Source organism: Nerophis lumbriciformis, linkage group LG37, assembly GCF_033978685.3.
Source record: "Nerophis lumbriciformis linkage group LG37, RoL_Nlum_v2.1, whole genome shotgun sequence".
In the NCBI taxonomy this organism is placed as follows: Eukaryota; Metazoa; Chordata; class Actinopteri; order Syngnathiformes; family Syngnathidae; genus Nerophis; species Nerophis lumbriciformis.
In genome coordinates this window covers 13,234,530-13,251,226 of record NC_084584.2, presented here as the reverse complement: position 1 = coordinate 13,251,226, position 16,697 = coordinate 13,234,530, and the positions used below count along the sequence as shown (strand labels likewise).

Sequence of the window (16,697 nt, the reverse complement as noted above, 5' to 3'; positions counted from 1 at the left end):
CCAGAGGTGTCCAAACATTTTCCAGCGAGGGCCACTTTTATACATTTTGTATATGAAAAATACTCAAACCAAAACAATGTAGGTAACATATGCTAACATTTGAAAAAAAACAAAAAAACCTTCTACATCTTAGCTTTGTGTTATAGGTAAAACAATAAAATAATTCATAATGATTGTATTTATGTTAAAAGTAAGCTTGTATTTACTATTATTGCTGTTATACTGTCAACTGAAACGCTTTTGAGGGCTTTAGTACACTCAAAAACATGTCTCACAAGAAATGTGTACACTTTTTCATCATGACAAGACACGGAAATCATCAAAGACCTTATACAGTAAAACACTTTTGGTTTTCAAGTATCAATTTTTTGGGGATTAGGTCCCGTTGAATTTTTCATAGTTTTTCGTTCTAATTTGGGACCTGTTTAGTTTGTCTACAGCAGTGTTTTTCAACCTTTTTTGAGCTAAGGCACATTTTTTTTTCATTGGAAAAATCCCGAGGCACACCACCAGCAGAAAACAAACAAATTAGACTCAGCAGCCGATATTGACAGTAAAAAGTCGTTCTCGCAATTGGTTATAAATTCAAACCAAAACCAACCAAGCTGCACTATAGCTCTTGTCTCAAAGTAGGTGTACTGTCACCACCTGTCACATCACCTCCTGACTTATTTGGACTTTTTTGCTGTTTTCTTGTGTGTAGTGTTTCCTATTTTGTTGTCGATTGTCATGTCCGGATGCACTTTGTGGACGCCGTCTGCTGCTCCAAGTCTTTGCTGTCGTCCAGCATTCTGTTTTTGTTTACTTTGCAGCCAGTTCAGTTTTAGTTTCGTTTTGCAAAGCCATCCCTAAGCTTCAATGCCTTTTCCTGGCGGCACTCGCCTTTTATTTATTTTTGGTTTAAGCATTAGACACCTTTTTACCTGCACCCTGCCTCCCGCTGTCGTCTGCATATTGTGATCAATCAAATCTTCAACTTCAAACCCTTGTTACATTGAATGAGTTTAAAGCTTCTGTGAAAGGATTGCAGTTTACCTTGTCTGTATGCACATGTGGAGCAAGTTTTAATGTTGTAAATGTGATGTTTTATGTGTTGTTTACTGTTTTTAATGTAACCTTGCTGCTGCCCTCTTGGCCAGGTCTCCCTTGGAAAAGAGATCTTTGATCTCAATGGGATTTTTTACCTTGTTAAATAAAGACTAAATAAAATTAAAAAAAATCACGACAAACCATGTTCCCGACATCCACAAAGCAATTAGCTACCTGCTGCCACCTACTGATATGGAAGAGTATTACACGGTTACTCTGCCGAGCTCTAGACAGCACCCACACTCAACAACGGCACATTATTTGCAGACTATAATTACTGCACTGCAAAAACTGAAATATAAGTAAGATTAAATATCTCAAATTAGGGTGATATTTGCTTATTTTCTGTCTGATAAGATAATTCTTCTCCCTAAACAGATTTTATGTTAGTGTTTTACTTGTTTTGGTCCTAAATGATCTCAGTAAGATATTACAGCTTGTTGCTGAGATGTGATGACCTATATTGAGTAAAACATGCTTGAAACTAGAATATCAACTGTTGCAAAGCTGTGTCATCAACACTCACAAGTATAAAACTACTTTTTTAAAGTAATCATTTCTTCAAGCATGAAAAAAAAAATCATGATGTATGCATATCATTATGTCAAGATAACGACACTAGCATTTACTTCATTTAAGAATATTTTTCAACATATTGAGCAAAAAGGTCTTTTTTAATTTTTTCTACCAAGAAAAGTGCACTTGTCATTAGTGAGAATATACTTATAAGGTATTTTTGGGTTCATTGAGGTTAGCTAATTTTACTTGTTTTGGAAAGTCTTGACAAGCCAAATTTTCATTTTTGTATTTTTTTTCTTGTTTTTGAACACTGACTTTTTGCATTGTGGTTTGCAAAAAATATTTTTAACCCAATTAGGTGAAATGACATCTCCCACGGCACACCAGACAATATCTTGCGGCAGACTAACAGTGGTTGAAAAACAATGGCCTATAGAATGTGTCGCGGGCCAATAAAAAACGTGCTGCGGGCCGCACTTTGGACACCCTGGTTCAAACATACAATATAAGCCAAATAATAATAGATTTTATTTGTATAAAGCACTTTATATTGAGTAAACAATCTCAAAGTGCTACAGTGTATTAACAAAAAAATAAAAAAGATAATAAAGAAATAAATAAAAATAAAAACTAGAACAGCCAAATAGTTATAGCTAGTATGCACATCAAAAAATGCCAAAATGCTTAGCATGCTAAAGTCAGTATGACAACATGGGAAAAGTAAGCGTACTTCTAAGTATAAAACGTCATGATTTTCATGTTAAACCCAATTTTTTTTAAAGTGTTTTTTTAATTCTAAAATTTCAATATTTCTATACATTAAATATACATCTAAATTGTAAATGATTTTTCTTTTAAATTCAAAAGTAACTTCTTTTTTTTCCATCAAAAATTGTTGAATTTTTCTGCTTCATTTTTACTTTTTTAATGTGATTTCTTTTTTTGTACTTTTTACGTGATTTTATTTAAAAATTGTATCTTCACATTTTTACACTAAATCAATGTATTGAAACATTTTTAATAAAATTTTTTAAGACTTATTCTAAAACTTAAATATTTCTATACATTAAATATACATCTAGATTGTAAATACGATTTTTATTTGAAATGTATTTAAATTCAAAAGTAACTTTTTTTTAATCAAAAAGTGTTGAATTTTTCTGCTTTATTTTTACTTTTTTAATGTGATTTATTTTTTGTACTTTTTACATGATTTTATTCAAAAATTGTATCTTCACATTTTTACACTAAATCAATGTATTGAAACATTTTTAATAAATATATTTTAAATGTAAATATTTCTATACATTAAATATACATCTAAATTGTAAATATGATTTTTATTTAAAATGTATTTAAATTCAAAAGTAACTTTTTTCATCAAAAAGTATTGAATTTTTCTGATTTTTTTTTTTACTATTTTAATATGATTTATTTTTTGTACTTTTAACGGGATTTTATTTAAAAATTGTATCTTCACATTTTTACACTAAATCAATGTATTGAAACATTTTCAATAAAAAATATTAAGACTTATTCTAAAATTTCAATATTTCTATACATGAAATATACATCTAAATTGTAAATACAATTTTAATTTTAAATGTATTTAAATTCAAAAGTAACTTTTTATCAAAAAGTGTTGAAGTTTTCTGCTTTATTTTTACTTTTTTAATGTGATTTCTTTTTTGTACTTTTTATGTGATTTTATTTAAAAATTGTATCTTCACATTTGTACACTAAATCAATGTATTGAAACATTTTTAATATATTTTTAAAATGTAAATATTTCTATACATTAAATATACATCTAAATTGTAAATATGATTTTTATTTAAAATGTATTTAAATTCAAAAGTAACTTTTTTTTCATCAAAAAGTATTGAATTTTTCTGATTTTTTTTTAAACTATTTTAATATGATTTATTTTTTGTACTTTTAACGGGATTTTATTTAAAAATTGTATCTTCACATTCTTACACTAAATCAATGTATTGAAACATTTTTCATAAAAAATATGAAGACTTATTCTAAAATGTAAATATTTATATACATTAAATATACAGCTAGATTGTAAATACGATTTTTATTTTAAATGTATTTAAATTCAAAAGTAACTTTTTTTAAATCAAAAAGTGTTGAATTTTTCTGCTTTATTTTTTTACTTTTTTAATGTGATTTATTGTTTGTACTTTTTACGTGATTTTATTTAAAAATTGTATCTTCACATTTTTACACTAAATCAATGTATTGAAACATTTTTAATAAAAAACATGAACTTATTTAAAATGTAAATATTTATATACATTAAATATACATCTAGATTGTAAATACGATTTTCTATTTTAAATGTATTTAAATTCAAAAGTAACTAATTTTTTTTATCAATGTTTTGAATTTTTCTCATTTATATTTACAATTTTACAATTCCTACACTTTGTCAATTTATTTCAATTTTCAACATACAATATAAGCCAAAATGCTACTATAAAACATTAGCATGCTCATGTCAGTATGACAACATGAGACAAGTAAGCGTACTCTAAGATGGCACCAAGTATAAAACGCCATGATTTTTTTGTTAAGCCCAATTTTTTTTAAAGTGTTTTTTTGTAGTTTTTCTTCAGTTGCACAAATACCGTGAAAATGTAACAATCAATGACACAATCACTGTCTCATAGCGGAAAAGGTTTTTCCAGTAAATACTGACAAACGGATACCATGATACCAGTACTATGCTAATCATAAGTGAAACCACAATGCAATATTTCGGTAAATATTGACAAATAAACACCACAAATAAAAAGAGACATGCTGACCTTGCATCTAGTTGGCAGCAGAAGGGAATGATGAGGACTTGGAGACGAGCGCGGGAACACCTGGAAACTTTCCCTACACACACACACACACACACACACACACACACACACACACACACAGTTATATATAGCCAGCTGGTGGAAAGTTGTCACACGGCCACGCCGGCGTTAACAGTGTGATATTTTTGTCAGCGAGGCCGCAAAGTGAATTCCTTCCTCCACGCCGGTCTTCAGCGAGCACAAGGACTCAACACTCAACCTAAATCAGCAGTGTCTCAAAGGGCTGCAAACACAAAACCATAACAAAAACAATTTGGGATATCAGTTTATTAAATTCCCAAAGTTGTAACTTTTTTCTCTTCAACACATTTAGTGCAGCAAACAAAGAAAACAATTGAATTTACTCATCAGTGTTTTTACAGTAGATGTGAGGGATGGGGGTGGGGGGGAAGAAATGCTGACTAGTCAAGAACTTCAGGACGTCCTTCACTCTGCCTTCTCGTAGGAACGCGTGCAAACCACGTCGCCCATCGTCAGCGTCTGAAAGACACGGGGGAAGTAAGGGTTTAAAGTGGACCCGGAATGGGGCGGGGTTAGTCGTCGGGGGCGGGGCGACCGACCAGCGTCAGGGCGTTCCCGTTGACCTCTCGCACCAGGCTGGTCTCCTTGCCGTCCCACCGCTGGATGTGCACCATCTTGCCCCCGTCTATGGTCACTATGGACTGCAGCAAACATGGCAAATTCAATATTTACGTTTCAAATGCTATTTCCCCCCCCCAGCAGGAGTCACATGACCTGCATTCAAACCAAATCAACTGTTGTTCCACAAAGTGCTGACTCGGCTTTTCCTCACCCTTGTGGCGGAAAAAGTGTCATTTGTAGCTCGGATGTGTTGACTTGTGGCCAGTGACTGTTGCTCTGGTACGGAACCCAAAAGCAGTGAAGTTGTCACGTTGTGTAAATGGTCAATAAAAAGAGAATACAATGATTTGCTCATTCTTTTCAACTTATATTTAATTGAATAGACTGCAAAGACAAGATATTTAACGTTCACACTGGAAAACGTCATTTTTGTTGTTGCAAATAATCATTAACTTAGAATTTAATGGCAGCAACACATTGCAAAAAAGTTGTCACAGGGGCATTTTTACCACTGTGTTACATGGCCTTTCCTTTTAACAACACTCAGTAAAGGTTTGGGAACTGAGGAGACACATTTTTGAAGTGGAATTCTTTCCCATTCTTGCTTGATGTACAGCTTAAGTTGTTCAACAGTCCGGGGGTCTCCGTTGTGCTATTTTAGGCTTCATAATGCGGCACACATTTTCAATGGGAGACAGGTCTGGACTACAGGAAGGCCAGTCTAGTACCCGCAGTCTTTTACTATGAAGCCACGCTGTTGTAACACGTGTATTGGCTGAAATAAGCAGGGGCGTTTACGCATGTCTTGGGCACTAATACACCCCCATACCATCACAGATGCTGGCTTTTCAACTTTGCGCCTATAACAATCCGGATGGTTCTTTTCCTCTTCGTTCCGGAGGACACGACATCCACTGTTTCCAAAAACAATTTGAAATGTGGAATCGTCAGACCACAGAGCACTTTTCTACTTTGCATGAGTCCATCTTGGATGAGCTGGGGCCCAGCGAAGCCGGCGGCGTTTCTGGGTGTTGTTGATAAATGGATTTGGCTTTGCATAGTAGAGTTTTAACTTGCACTTACAGATGTAGCAACAAACTGTAGTTACTGACAGTGGTTTTCTTAAATGTTCCTGAGCCCATGTGGTGATATCCTTTACACACTGTCGCTTTTTGATGCAGTACCGCCTGAGGGATCCAAGGTCACGGGCTTAGTTGATTTCTCCAGAACCTTTTGCTGATATTACAAACTGTAAATGGTGAAATGCCTAAATTCCTTGCAATAACTGGTTGAGAAATGTTGTTCTTAAACAATTTGCTCAGGCATTTGTTGACAAAGTGGTGACCCTCACCCCATCCTTGTTTGTGAATAACTGAGCATTTCATGGAAGCTGCTTTTATACCCAATCATGGCACCCACCTGTTCCCAATTTGCCTGTTCACCTGTGGGATGTTCCAAATAAGTGTTTGATGAGCATTTCTCAACTTTCTCCGTCTTTTTTGCCGCTTGTGCCAGCTTTTTGAAACATGTTGCAGGCATCAAATTCCAAATGAGCTAATATTTGCAAAAAAATAACAAAGTTTAGCAGTTGGAACGTTAAATATCTTGTCTTTGTAGTCTATTTAATTGAATATAAGTTGAAAATGATTTGCAAATCATTCTATTCTGTTTTTATTTACCATTTACACGTGACAACTTCACTGCTTTTGTACTTCCTGAATCCGGTCGTTTGTATTCACCGATCAAAGAAAGTATTATTATATTAATGAATAATAATGACAGTGAGAAGCCATCATTCAGTCACAGGATGGAGGTGGTAAGCTACATGTGTAACCTCACTTGTTCTTGTTACTGATTTATAGCATGTTATTATTAGCGTGTGAGGCTAGAAGAGCCTCCTCACTTGCAGGCATCGCCATCTTGCAATCCTAATAAACTTCATTTCTGACATTCTTCTTCTGAGCTACTATTCTTTTTTCCTCCAGTCATGTTGAGACATCAGATAAAACACTTTTACTGATGATGTATTTTACTTTTCTACTCCGACTCACTATAATTTTTGTATTTTATATACAGTATATATATGAATAGTCTGACTTCAATTATACAGTGTTTAATAAAAAAAAAGTTGTTTTCATATTTGTTCTTGTGTGTGTCTATGCTGCTCACTCAATGTCAATTGATTGAAATAAAGTTTGAGTTTAATTTAGATTTTAAACAGCATTTATATTTCGATGTAAATGTAACTAACTTCAATATTTTTAATTGAAAAAGTGTTTCATTTTTCTTAATTTTTTTACTCTTTAAAATGTATTTCTTTTAAAAGCAACTAATATTTCAATTTAAAAGTAACTTCATTTAGTATTTTCAATCAAAAAGTGTTGAATTTTTTCAAATTTTTTAAACATTTATATTTACATACATAATATTTAATATGTATTTTAATGTGATTTCTTTTAAAAATAACTAGCCTATCTGAATTTTATTTCAAATATATTTCAATTTGATAGTAACTAATATTAAATGTAGCAAAAAGTGTTGAATTTTTCTCGTTTATTTTTACTTTTTCATTGTGATTTCTTGAAAAAGTAACTACCGGTATTCAATATTTTTGTAATCAGTTTAGAATTTTTCTTTTTTTAATGGGATGTCTTACCATATCGTTAATTTATTTTATGTGATGTAAAGAAAACATCTTTACATTCCAACACTAAGTCAATTTATTTAAATTTTTTAAATTAAAAATACATTTTAATTCTTATTTCAAATTTGAAAGGAAATTATTTTTTTTATTGAAAAGTGTTGAATTTTTCTCACAAAGTGATATTTATTTTGACTTTAATGTGATTTGTTTTGAAAAAAATAACAATTAAAAATTTTTTTTTAAATCAAAGTGTTTAATTTTTCTCATTTATTTTTACTTTTTGTTTTACTTTGTTTTTTGTACTTTTTATGTGATTTCATTTAAAAATTGTATCTTTACATTCCTACACTAAATAAATGTATTTATATATATTTTTTAAAATAAAAAATACATTAAAACTTATTTGAAAAATAAAATATTTCTATACATTAAATATACATCTAAATTGTAAATACAATTTTTATTTGAAATGTTTTTAAATTCAAAAGTAACTTTTTTATCAAAAAGTGTTGAATTTTTCTGATTCATTTTTACTTTTTTATTGTGATTTCTTTTTTGTGCTTTTTACGGGATTGTATTTAAAAATTGTATCTTCACATTTTTACACTAAATCAATGTATTGAAACATTTTTTATAAAAAATATTAAGACTTATTCAAAAATTTAAATATTTCTATACATTAAATATACATCTAGATTGTAAATATGATTTTTATTTTAAATGTATATAAATTCAAAAGTAACTTTTTTTAAATCAAAAAGTGTTGAATTTTTTGATTTATTTTAACTTTTTTTTTTTTTTTTTACTTTTTACGGGATTTTATTTAAAAACTGTATCTTCACATTTTTACACTAAATCAATGTAGTGAAACATTTTTAATAAAAAAATAACTTATTCTAAAATGTAAATATTTCTATACATTAAATATACATCTAAATTGTAAATACGATTTTTACTTTTAATGTATTTAAATTCAAAAGTAACTAATTTTCTTATCAAAAAGTGTTGAATTTTTCTCATTTATATTTACAATTTTACAATTCCTACACTGTCAATTTTTTAAATTAAAAATACATTTTAAAACTACAAAATGTGACCATTTTAAAAATGTGTTTATACATTCCTAAATTAAGTAAATGTAAATACATGTTTTACATTATACAGTTTATTAAAAAACAAACAAAACAAAAAAACAAGTTCAATACATTCCCCACATCAATTTAATTAAATTTTATATTTTTTTAATTGTATTGAGTAAAAAATGAAGATTATAGATTATATTGTAAAAATAATTCATGAACTAATTGAAGTTATGGCCTCACCTTGACCTTCCTGTCGTCGGCGGTGGTCTCTTCAAAGTCCTCCCCCAGCTTGAAGGAGAGTTCTGTGTTCTTGATGGTGCTCTGCGTCTTCACCGTCACCTTGTCGCCCTCCACAGAGATGATGGTGGTGGGCTTGGTCATGTTGCCCACCGTGCGGGTGGCGAAACCAACACCTGCACGGAACACCACAATGTTAGCACATTCTGCTTTATTATTATTATTACTACAACTTTTTCATGATGTTCCCCCTCACTCGGTCACTCCAATTTTAAGAGTTTTTAATTAAACTCTCTTTTCAAGTCAGACATCTTTGTGAAGAAAAAAAGAGGCTTCACTACATGTCTTAAAACACAGCCGCAGCTATGCCAACTACCCGACAGTCACTCACAGATGTGAGTTTGATCATGTGGTTTTTCTTCAGTAAATATGCTAACCTAACATCATGTTCAAATGTTATGTTAGCATGTAGCTCACATGGCTATGCTAATGTTGCTAACCTAGCATAATGTTAGCATGTAGCTCACATAACTATTCTAGTGTTGCTAACCTAGCATGATGTTGGAATGTAATGTTAGCATGTAGCTCACATAGCTATGCTAGTGTTACTAAGCTAACATGATGTTGAAATGTAATGTTAGCATATAGCTCACACTATGCTAATGTTGCTAACCTAGCATAATGTTAGCATGTAGCTCACATAATTATTCTAGTGTTGCTAACCTAGCATGATGTTGGAATGTAATGTTAGCATGTAGCTGACATAGCTATGCTAGTGTTACTAAGCTAACATGATGTTGAAATGTAACGTTAGCATATAGCTCACATAGCTATGCTAGTGTTACTACGCTAACATGATGTTAAAATGTAACATTAGCATGTAGCTCACATAGCTATGCCACTGTTGCTAACATAGCATGATGTTCAAATGTAATGTTAGCATGTAGCTCACATAGCTATGCTATGGTTGTTAACTTAGCATGTAGCTCACATAACTATGCTAATGTTACTAACCTAACATGATGTTGAAATGTAATGTTAGCATGTAGCTCACATAACTGCTAGGGTTGCCAACCTAGCATGATGTAATGTTAGCATGTACCTCACATAGCTATGCTAGTGTTGCTAACCTAACATGATGTTCAAATGTAATGTTAGCATGTAGCTCACATAGCTATGCTAGTGTTGCTAAATTAGCATGATGTTGAAATGTAATGTTAGCATGTAACACACATAGCTATGCTAGTGTTACTAAGCTAACGTGATGTTGAAATGCAACGTTAGCATGTAGCTCACAAATATTCTAATGTTGCTAACCTAGCATGATGTTAAAATGTAATGTTAGCATGTAGTTCACACAGCTATGCTAGTGTTGCTAACCTAGCATGATGTTAAAATGTAATGTTAGCATGTAGCTCACATAGCTATGCTCGTGTCACTAAGCTAACATGATGTTGAAATGTAACGTTAGCATGTAGCTCACATAGCTATTCTAATGTTGCTAATCTAGCATGATGTTAAAATGTAATGTTAGCATGAAGTTCACATAGCTATGCTAGTGTTGTTAACCTAGCATGTAGCTCACATAGCTATGCTAATGTTACTAACCTAACATGTTGAAATGTAAAATTAGCATGTAGCTCACATAACTGCGAGGGTTGCTAACCTAGCATGATGTAATGTTAGCATGTAGCTCACATAGCTATGCTAGTGTTGCTAACCTAGCATGATATTCAAATGTAATGTTAGCATGTAGCTCACATAGCTATGCTGTAATGTCTGTGTCCTCCTTAATGTCACATCTATGACAACTACAGTATTAATAAAAGCAATTTTAAAGTGTTGGTTTGCGGGCTTTCAATGAGGCGTTTGTGATGATGTCATACATTGTGTGAACGTGTAAAAAGGTCGGTGGCGTACTATTTGTTCTTAAGGATCACATGACTGACGCAGATGACAGCCTGTCCAGGCATGTACGCACCAACGTGATTGGTGTGCACCTGAACGCACTACCACTTCTCACGCCCTTCAATGCAGCCCGACCATCCTGTTTGAGGCTCCTTTTTGTGTGAGTGTGTGTGTGTGTTCGCTCAAATGGCTCATTGATCAGGAGGACGAGGGCAAAAGGCTGAAAGGTCGCCTGTTGCTATGGTGATCAGGAGTGGATGTGCTGCTAAATGAGCTGCGAGGTCATAGGTCAACAGTGTCGACCCCCAATATACACACTACACTGCACCTGACCCCCTCACACACACACACACACACACACACACACACACACATTAATTGAAGTTTTTGTTCATGTGCTTTCTAATACTCTAGTTATGTATTGTGTGAGATGTTCAATTTTTTTTTATTATAAATAAATACATTCTTAATGACAATTTAGAAAAGTGTAGAAAATTTGTATGTTTTTTTTTAAGGATTAGAAAACATTTCTTTATATTTTAATTAAAACATGTTTAAAGTCAAAATAAATGTTTAGTTGTATGCAGTTTTGGTATATTTATGTTTTCTGTTTTGGAACATATTGTTTAGAATTACAAACAATTTGCATTTGATTAAATTAAAATTACTGTTAAAAAAACATTGAAAATACGATTTGATGAAATAAAAAAAAGGGGGGAAATATTTCATTACATATTACTTGTATTATTTTCATTGAAAAAATGGTGAAAAAATGTGTAAAAAAGGGAAAGATATTTCCTTCCACATTAGTGGTATTATTACCATTTTTAAAAAATTGTGACAAAAAATATTTCATTACAAATTAACCGTATATTACGATTGAACGAAATTGTGAAAAATTTACAAAAAAGGAAAATATATATATACATATACACATTTCTATATACATACATACATATATATACTTACATATACATACACACATTTACACATGTATATATACATACATATACACATATATACATATACACATATACATACACACATTTACACATGTATATATATATATACATATATACACATATATACATATATATATACACATATATATACATACATATACACATATGTATACATATACACACTTATATACATACATATACACACTTTTATACATAACATATATATACACACATATATATATAAACACATACATGTACATATATACACACATCTATACATATATATACATATATACATATATATACACATATATACATATAATTTTTAAACAGCATGTGAAAAAAGATTAAATTAAAATTTGCGAAAAATCTAAAATGTACTGATTTTAATCACACATTTTTGTATTAGTTTATATTATTACAACTATTAAACAGAATTTGTGAAAAAATATTTTAAAATTTATATTCAATTACACATTAACTGAATTAGTTTATATCATTGTTTCTATTATTACTATTAAACAAAATTATCAATCAATCAATCAATCAATCAATGTTTATTAATATAGCCCTAAATCACTAGTGTCTCAAAGGGCTGCACAAGCCACAACGACACCCTCGGTTCAGAGCACAAATTAATGAAAATTAAAAAAAATATAGTTTATATTACTGTCAAAGTAAATTTGTGAAAATAAAATATATGTATTTAATATAATATCATTAAACAAAATTTGTGAAAAATTAAAAAAAACATTTTTTATTTTATTACACATTACTCGTATCATTTCTCTTAAACACAACTTGTGAAAAAAAATATATAATTACATATTACTTGTATTTTTTTGTATTACTGTCAAACAACATTTGACATTTTAGAAACATTTATTTAATGACATCTGTCATAATTTTTAAATAAAGTATGTGAAAAGAAATTCACATATAAAATCTAAAATATACTGATTGAATGACACTTTTTTTTTAATTAGTTTATATTATCACTACTATTAAACATAATTAAAAATATATATATATTTAACTATACAATATAATTAGTTTATATTATTACTACTTGACAAAATTTGGGAAAAATAAGAGAATATTTCTATTAAGTTATATTAATACTATTAAACAACATTTGTGAAAATATATATGTATTACATAAAAAATAAAATCTGCAAAAATTTAAAACAAAAGGAAAATATGTATTATAAAATTTGACAACATTTTAGAAACATATGTTTATTTAATCTGTAAACAAAGTATGTGGAAAAAAATTCACTTACAAAACCAAAAATATACTGATTTAGTTATGCATTTTTTAAATTAGTTTATATTATTACTACTATTAAACATAATTAATAAATAAAAAAATACATATATTTAATTACATCCCACTGGGTTGTGAGTTTTTCCTTACCCTTTTGTGGGCTCTGAACAGAGGATGTCGTCGTGGCTTGTGCAGCCCTTTGAGACACTAGGGATTTAGGGCTATATAAATAAACATGATTGATTGATTGATAAACAACTTAATTAATTTATATTACTACTTGTCAAAATTTGGGGGAAATTATAGAATATTAGGTTATATTAATGCTATTAAACAAAATTTGTGAAAATACAATACATATTATATATTATATATACAAAAATGTAAAACAAAAAGGAAAATATATGTAATATAAAATTTGACAACATTTTAGAAACTTATGTTTATTTAATTACATATCTGTAAACAAAGTATGTGAAAAAATTCACTTTTAAAATCTAAAATATACTTATTTAATTATGCATTTTAATTAGTTTATATTATCACATTAAAACATTTTAAAATACATATATATATTTAATTACACAATTGACTTAATTCATATTATTACTACTTGACAAAATTTGGGGAAAATAATAGAATATTAATACTATTAAGCACAATTCATGAAAATATATATTACATATTATAAAAAATAAAATGTGCAAAAATGTATAATAAAAAAGAAAAATATATATTATAAAATTTGACAACGTTTTAGAAACATGTTTAATTACATATCTGTGTCAGGATTTTTAAACAAAGTATGTGAAAAATATTCACAATATTCACTAAAATATACTGATTTAATCATGCATTTTTTATTAGTTTATATTATCACTACTATTAAACATATTTTTTTAAATATATATTTTTTAATTACACAATGGAATTCATTTATATTATTACTACTTCACAAAATTTGGGGAAAATAAAATAATATTTCTAGTAGTTTATATTACTACTATCAAACAAAATATGTGAACATTTTAAAATATATATTTAATTACATATTTGAATCATTACTACTATAGAAAATGTAAAAAAAACAAAATACACATTTAAATTAGTGAAAAATTTTAAAAATATAAAGTACCAATGATTGTCTCACACACACACACACACACACACACACACACACACACACACACACACTAGGTGTGGCGAAATTATTCTCTGCATTTGACCCATCACCCTTGATCACCCCCTGGGAGGCGAGGGGAGCAGTGAGCAGCAGCGGTGGCCACGCCCGGGAATCATTTTTGGTGATACCGATTTACTTACACATTATTTGCATTACTTTTTAGTATGAGTTTAATATATATTTATTTAATTACATATTTGTATCATTATTATACAAAATATGTGAAAAATGTAAAACAAATATACATTTAAATGAGGGAAAAATAAAAAATACACTGATTGAATTACACATTTGTATTAGTTTTGTGTTCAGTATTCGTTTATATATATTTTTCTAAATATTAATTATTTTTCTAATTACATATTAGTATGACTATTAAACAATTTAAAGGAGAAGTATGTATTGTTACAGGTGCTTCTTGTTGATGCCTCCTTTTTTAAAATGCAAGTCCTCCCACATGACCTCCAACAATAGATGGCTTTCAAATGCAAGTGTGTGTGTGTGTGTGTGTGTGTGTGTGTGTGTGTCTCTCTCTGTGTGTGTACACTATTGAGGGTGGGTCGTGGGGGCCCCTCCCTGCTCCCACTGAGGCCATGTGGTCGCTCCTTCATCTTCCTCTTTTTCCACACTTATTCCTGTCCTGCACTCTCCATCTTGGAATAATACTAATTTTAGTCTCTGAGATGAACACACACACGCACACACACACACACGTGCACACCACATATCATGCATCCTGACCCACACACGCACAGCAGTGAAATGGAAATGAAAATGAATGAGTAAAAAAACTCACCCAGTTGCTTCATGTACTCGTCAAAGTTCTCGCTGGATTTGAGGTTCCAGGTGCCAACAAAAGTCTGGGCCATGTCTGCAGCACAAGGGGAGCAACGAGGAGGAGAATGTGTGTGTGAGAGAGTGAGTGTGTGAGAGAGTGAGTGTGTGAGCGTGTGACTGCAAGGAGAGAAGAAGGGGAGGAGAGTCAGCCGCACTAAACTAAGCTGCATCCTATTGGCTGAATTTGTACCGGCTGTTTGTGACGTCATCAGTCTGGGCGGGAGGAGGGGAGAGGAAAAATGTCTGCTGCCTCCACACTTGAGTCATGTTATCCAAAATAAAACATCTTATATGAAAATAACATAGGATTTTATTATCGTTTAGAATAAATATAATGATGAACTTATGCTGTTTTTTTAAGTGTCCATAAAAAAACAGACCAAATAGTTTTTTTTTTCTTTTAGTTTTGGGTTTCTTTCTCTCTTTTTAAAAAAAATATATATTTACATTAATGTTGTGGATTCCTTTGTAATTTTTTTCTCAATTATTAATTGTTTAAAAAACAATTGCAGAATCCAAAACATTTATGTTTTGGATTTTTTGTCTTTTTGTTGTTGTTGTTTTATTAATTATTGAAATTAATATTTTGGATTTTTGGGGTAAATTGATTAATTATTTACATAAAACGTTTAGAATATTTTGTGTAAATTTTTTTCTTATTTACATAAATGTTTTTGATTTTTTGTGTCAATCCTTTCTTTATTAGTTACATTATTGGTTTTGGATTTTTGTGTAATTTGTTTCTTAATTACATTAAACGTTTTGGAATCTTTTGTAAAAAAAAAAATATATATATATACATATTTAATTTTAATGTTTTGGATTTTGGTGTCATTTATTTTTATCAATCCATTTTTATCAATTTATAATAAATGCTGTGGATTTCTTTGTCATATTTTCTTAATTATTTACATTTATGTTTTGGATTTTTGTGTAATTTGTTTCTTAATTACATTAAACGTTTTGGAATCATTTGTAAAAAAAAATATATATATATATATTTAATTTTAATGTTTTAGATTTTGGTGTCATTTATTTTTATCAATCCATTTTTATCAATTTATAATAAATGCTGTGGATTTCTTTGTCATATTTTCTTAATTATTTACATTTATGTTTTGGATTTTTTGTGTTTTTTTTTTTAAATTAATTATTGAAATTAATGTTTTGGATTTTTTGGGTACATTTTTTTATTAATTATTTACATAAAATGTTTAGAATTTTTTGGGTAAATTTTTCTTATTTACATAAATGTTTTAGATTTTTTATGTCAATCCTTTATTAGTTACATTATTGGTTTTGGATTTTTGTGTAATTTGTTTCTTAATTACATTAAAGATGTTGGAATCTTTTGTAAAAAAAAATAAAAAATTAAATTAAGGTTTTGGATTTTGGTGTCATTTATTTTTATTAATTTATAGTAAATGCTTAAAATTTGTGTAATTTTTTGAATTAATTATTTACAAAAAATGTATTGGATTTCTTTGTCAATGTTTTCTTAATTATTT

At 29.6% G+C, this 16,697-nt stretch overlaps 1 protein-coding gene across 2 annotated transcripts in view; it reads right to left on the bottom strand.

Annotated features, from left to right (window-relative positions):
* Positions 1 to 4,739: 4,739 nt before the first annotated feature.
* fabp3 (fatty acid binding protein 3, muscle and heart) overlaps positions 4,740 to 16,697 on the bottom strand; it is a 53,481-nt gene continuing 41,523 nt past the window's right edge. For both annotated transcript variants that reach the window (XM_061930902.1, XM_061930903.1), the window contains 4 exons: positions 15,149 to 15,223; positions 9,036 to 9,208; positions 5,048 to 5,149; positions 4,740 to 4,967 (listed from right to left, as the gene is read on the bottom strand). In XM_061930902.1, coding sequence (XP_061786886.1) covers positions 4,914 to 4,967; positions 5,048 to 5,149; positions 9,036 to 9,208; positions 15,149 to 15,221 — 402 coding nt within the window. In that variant the 5' untranslated portion in view covers positions 15,222 to 15,223 and the 3' untranslated portion in view covers positions 4,740 to 4,913. The remainder of the gene's footprint in view (positions 4,968 to 5,047; positions 5,150 to 9,035; positions 9,209 to 15,148; positions 15,224 to 16,697) is intronic.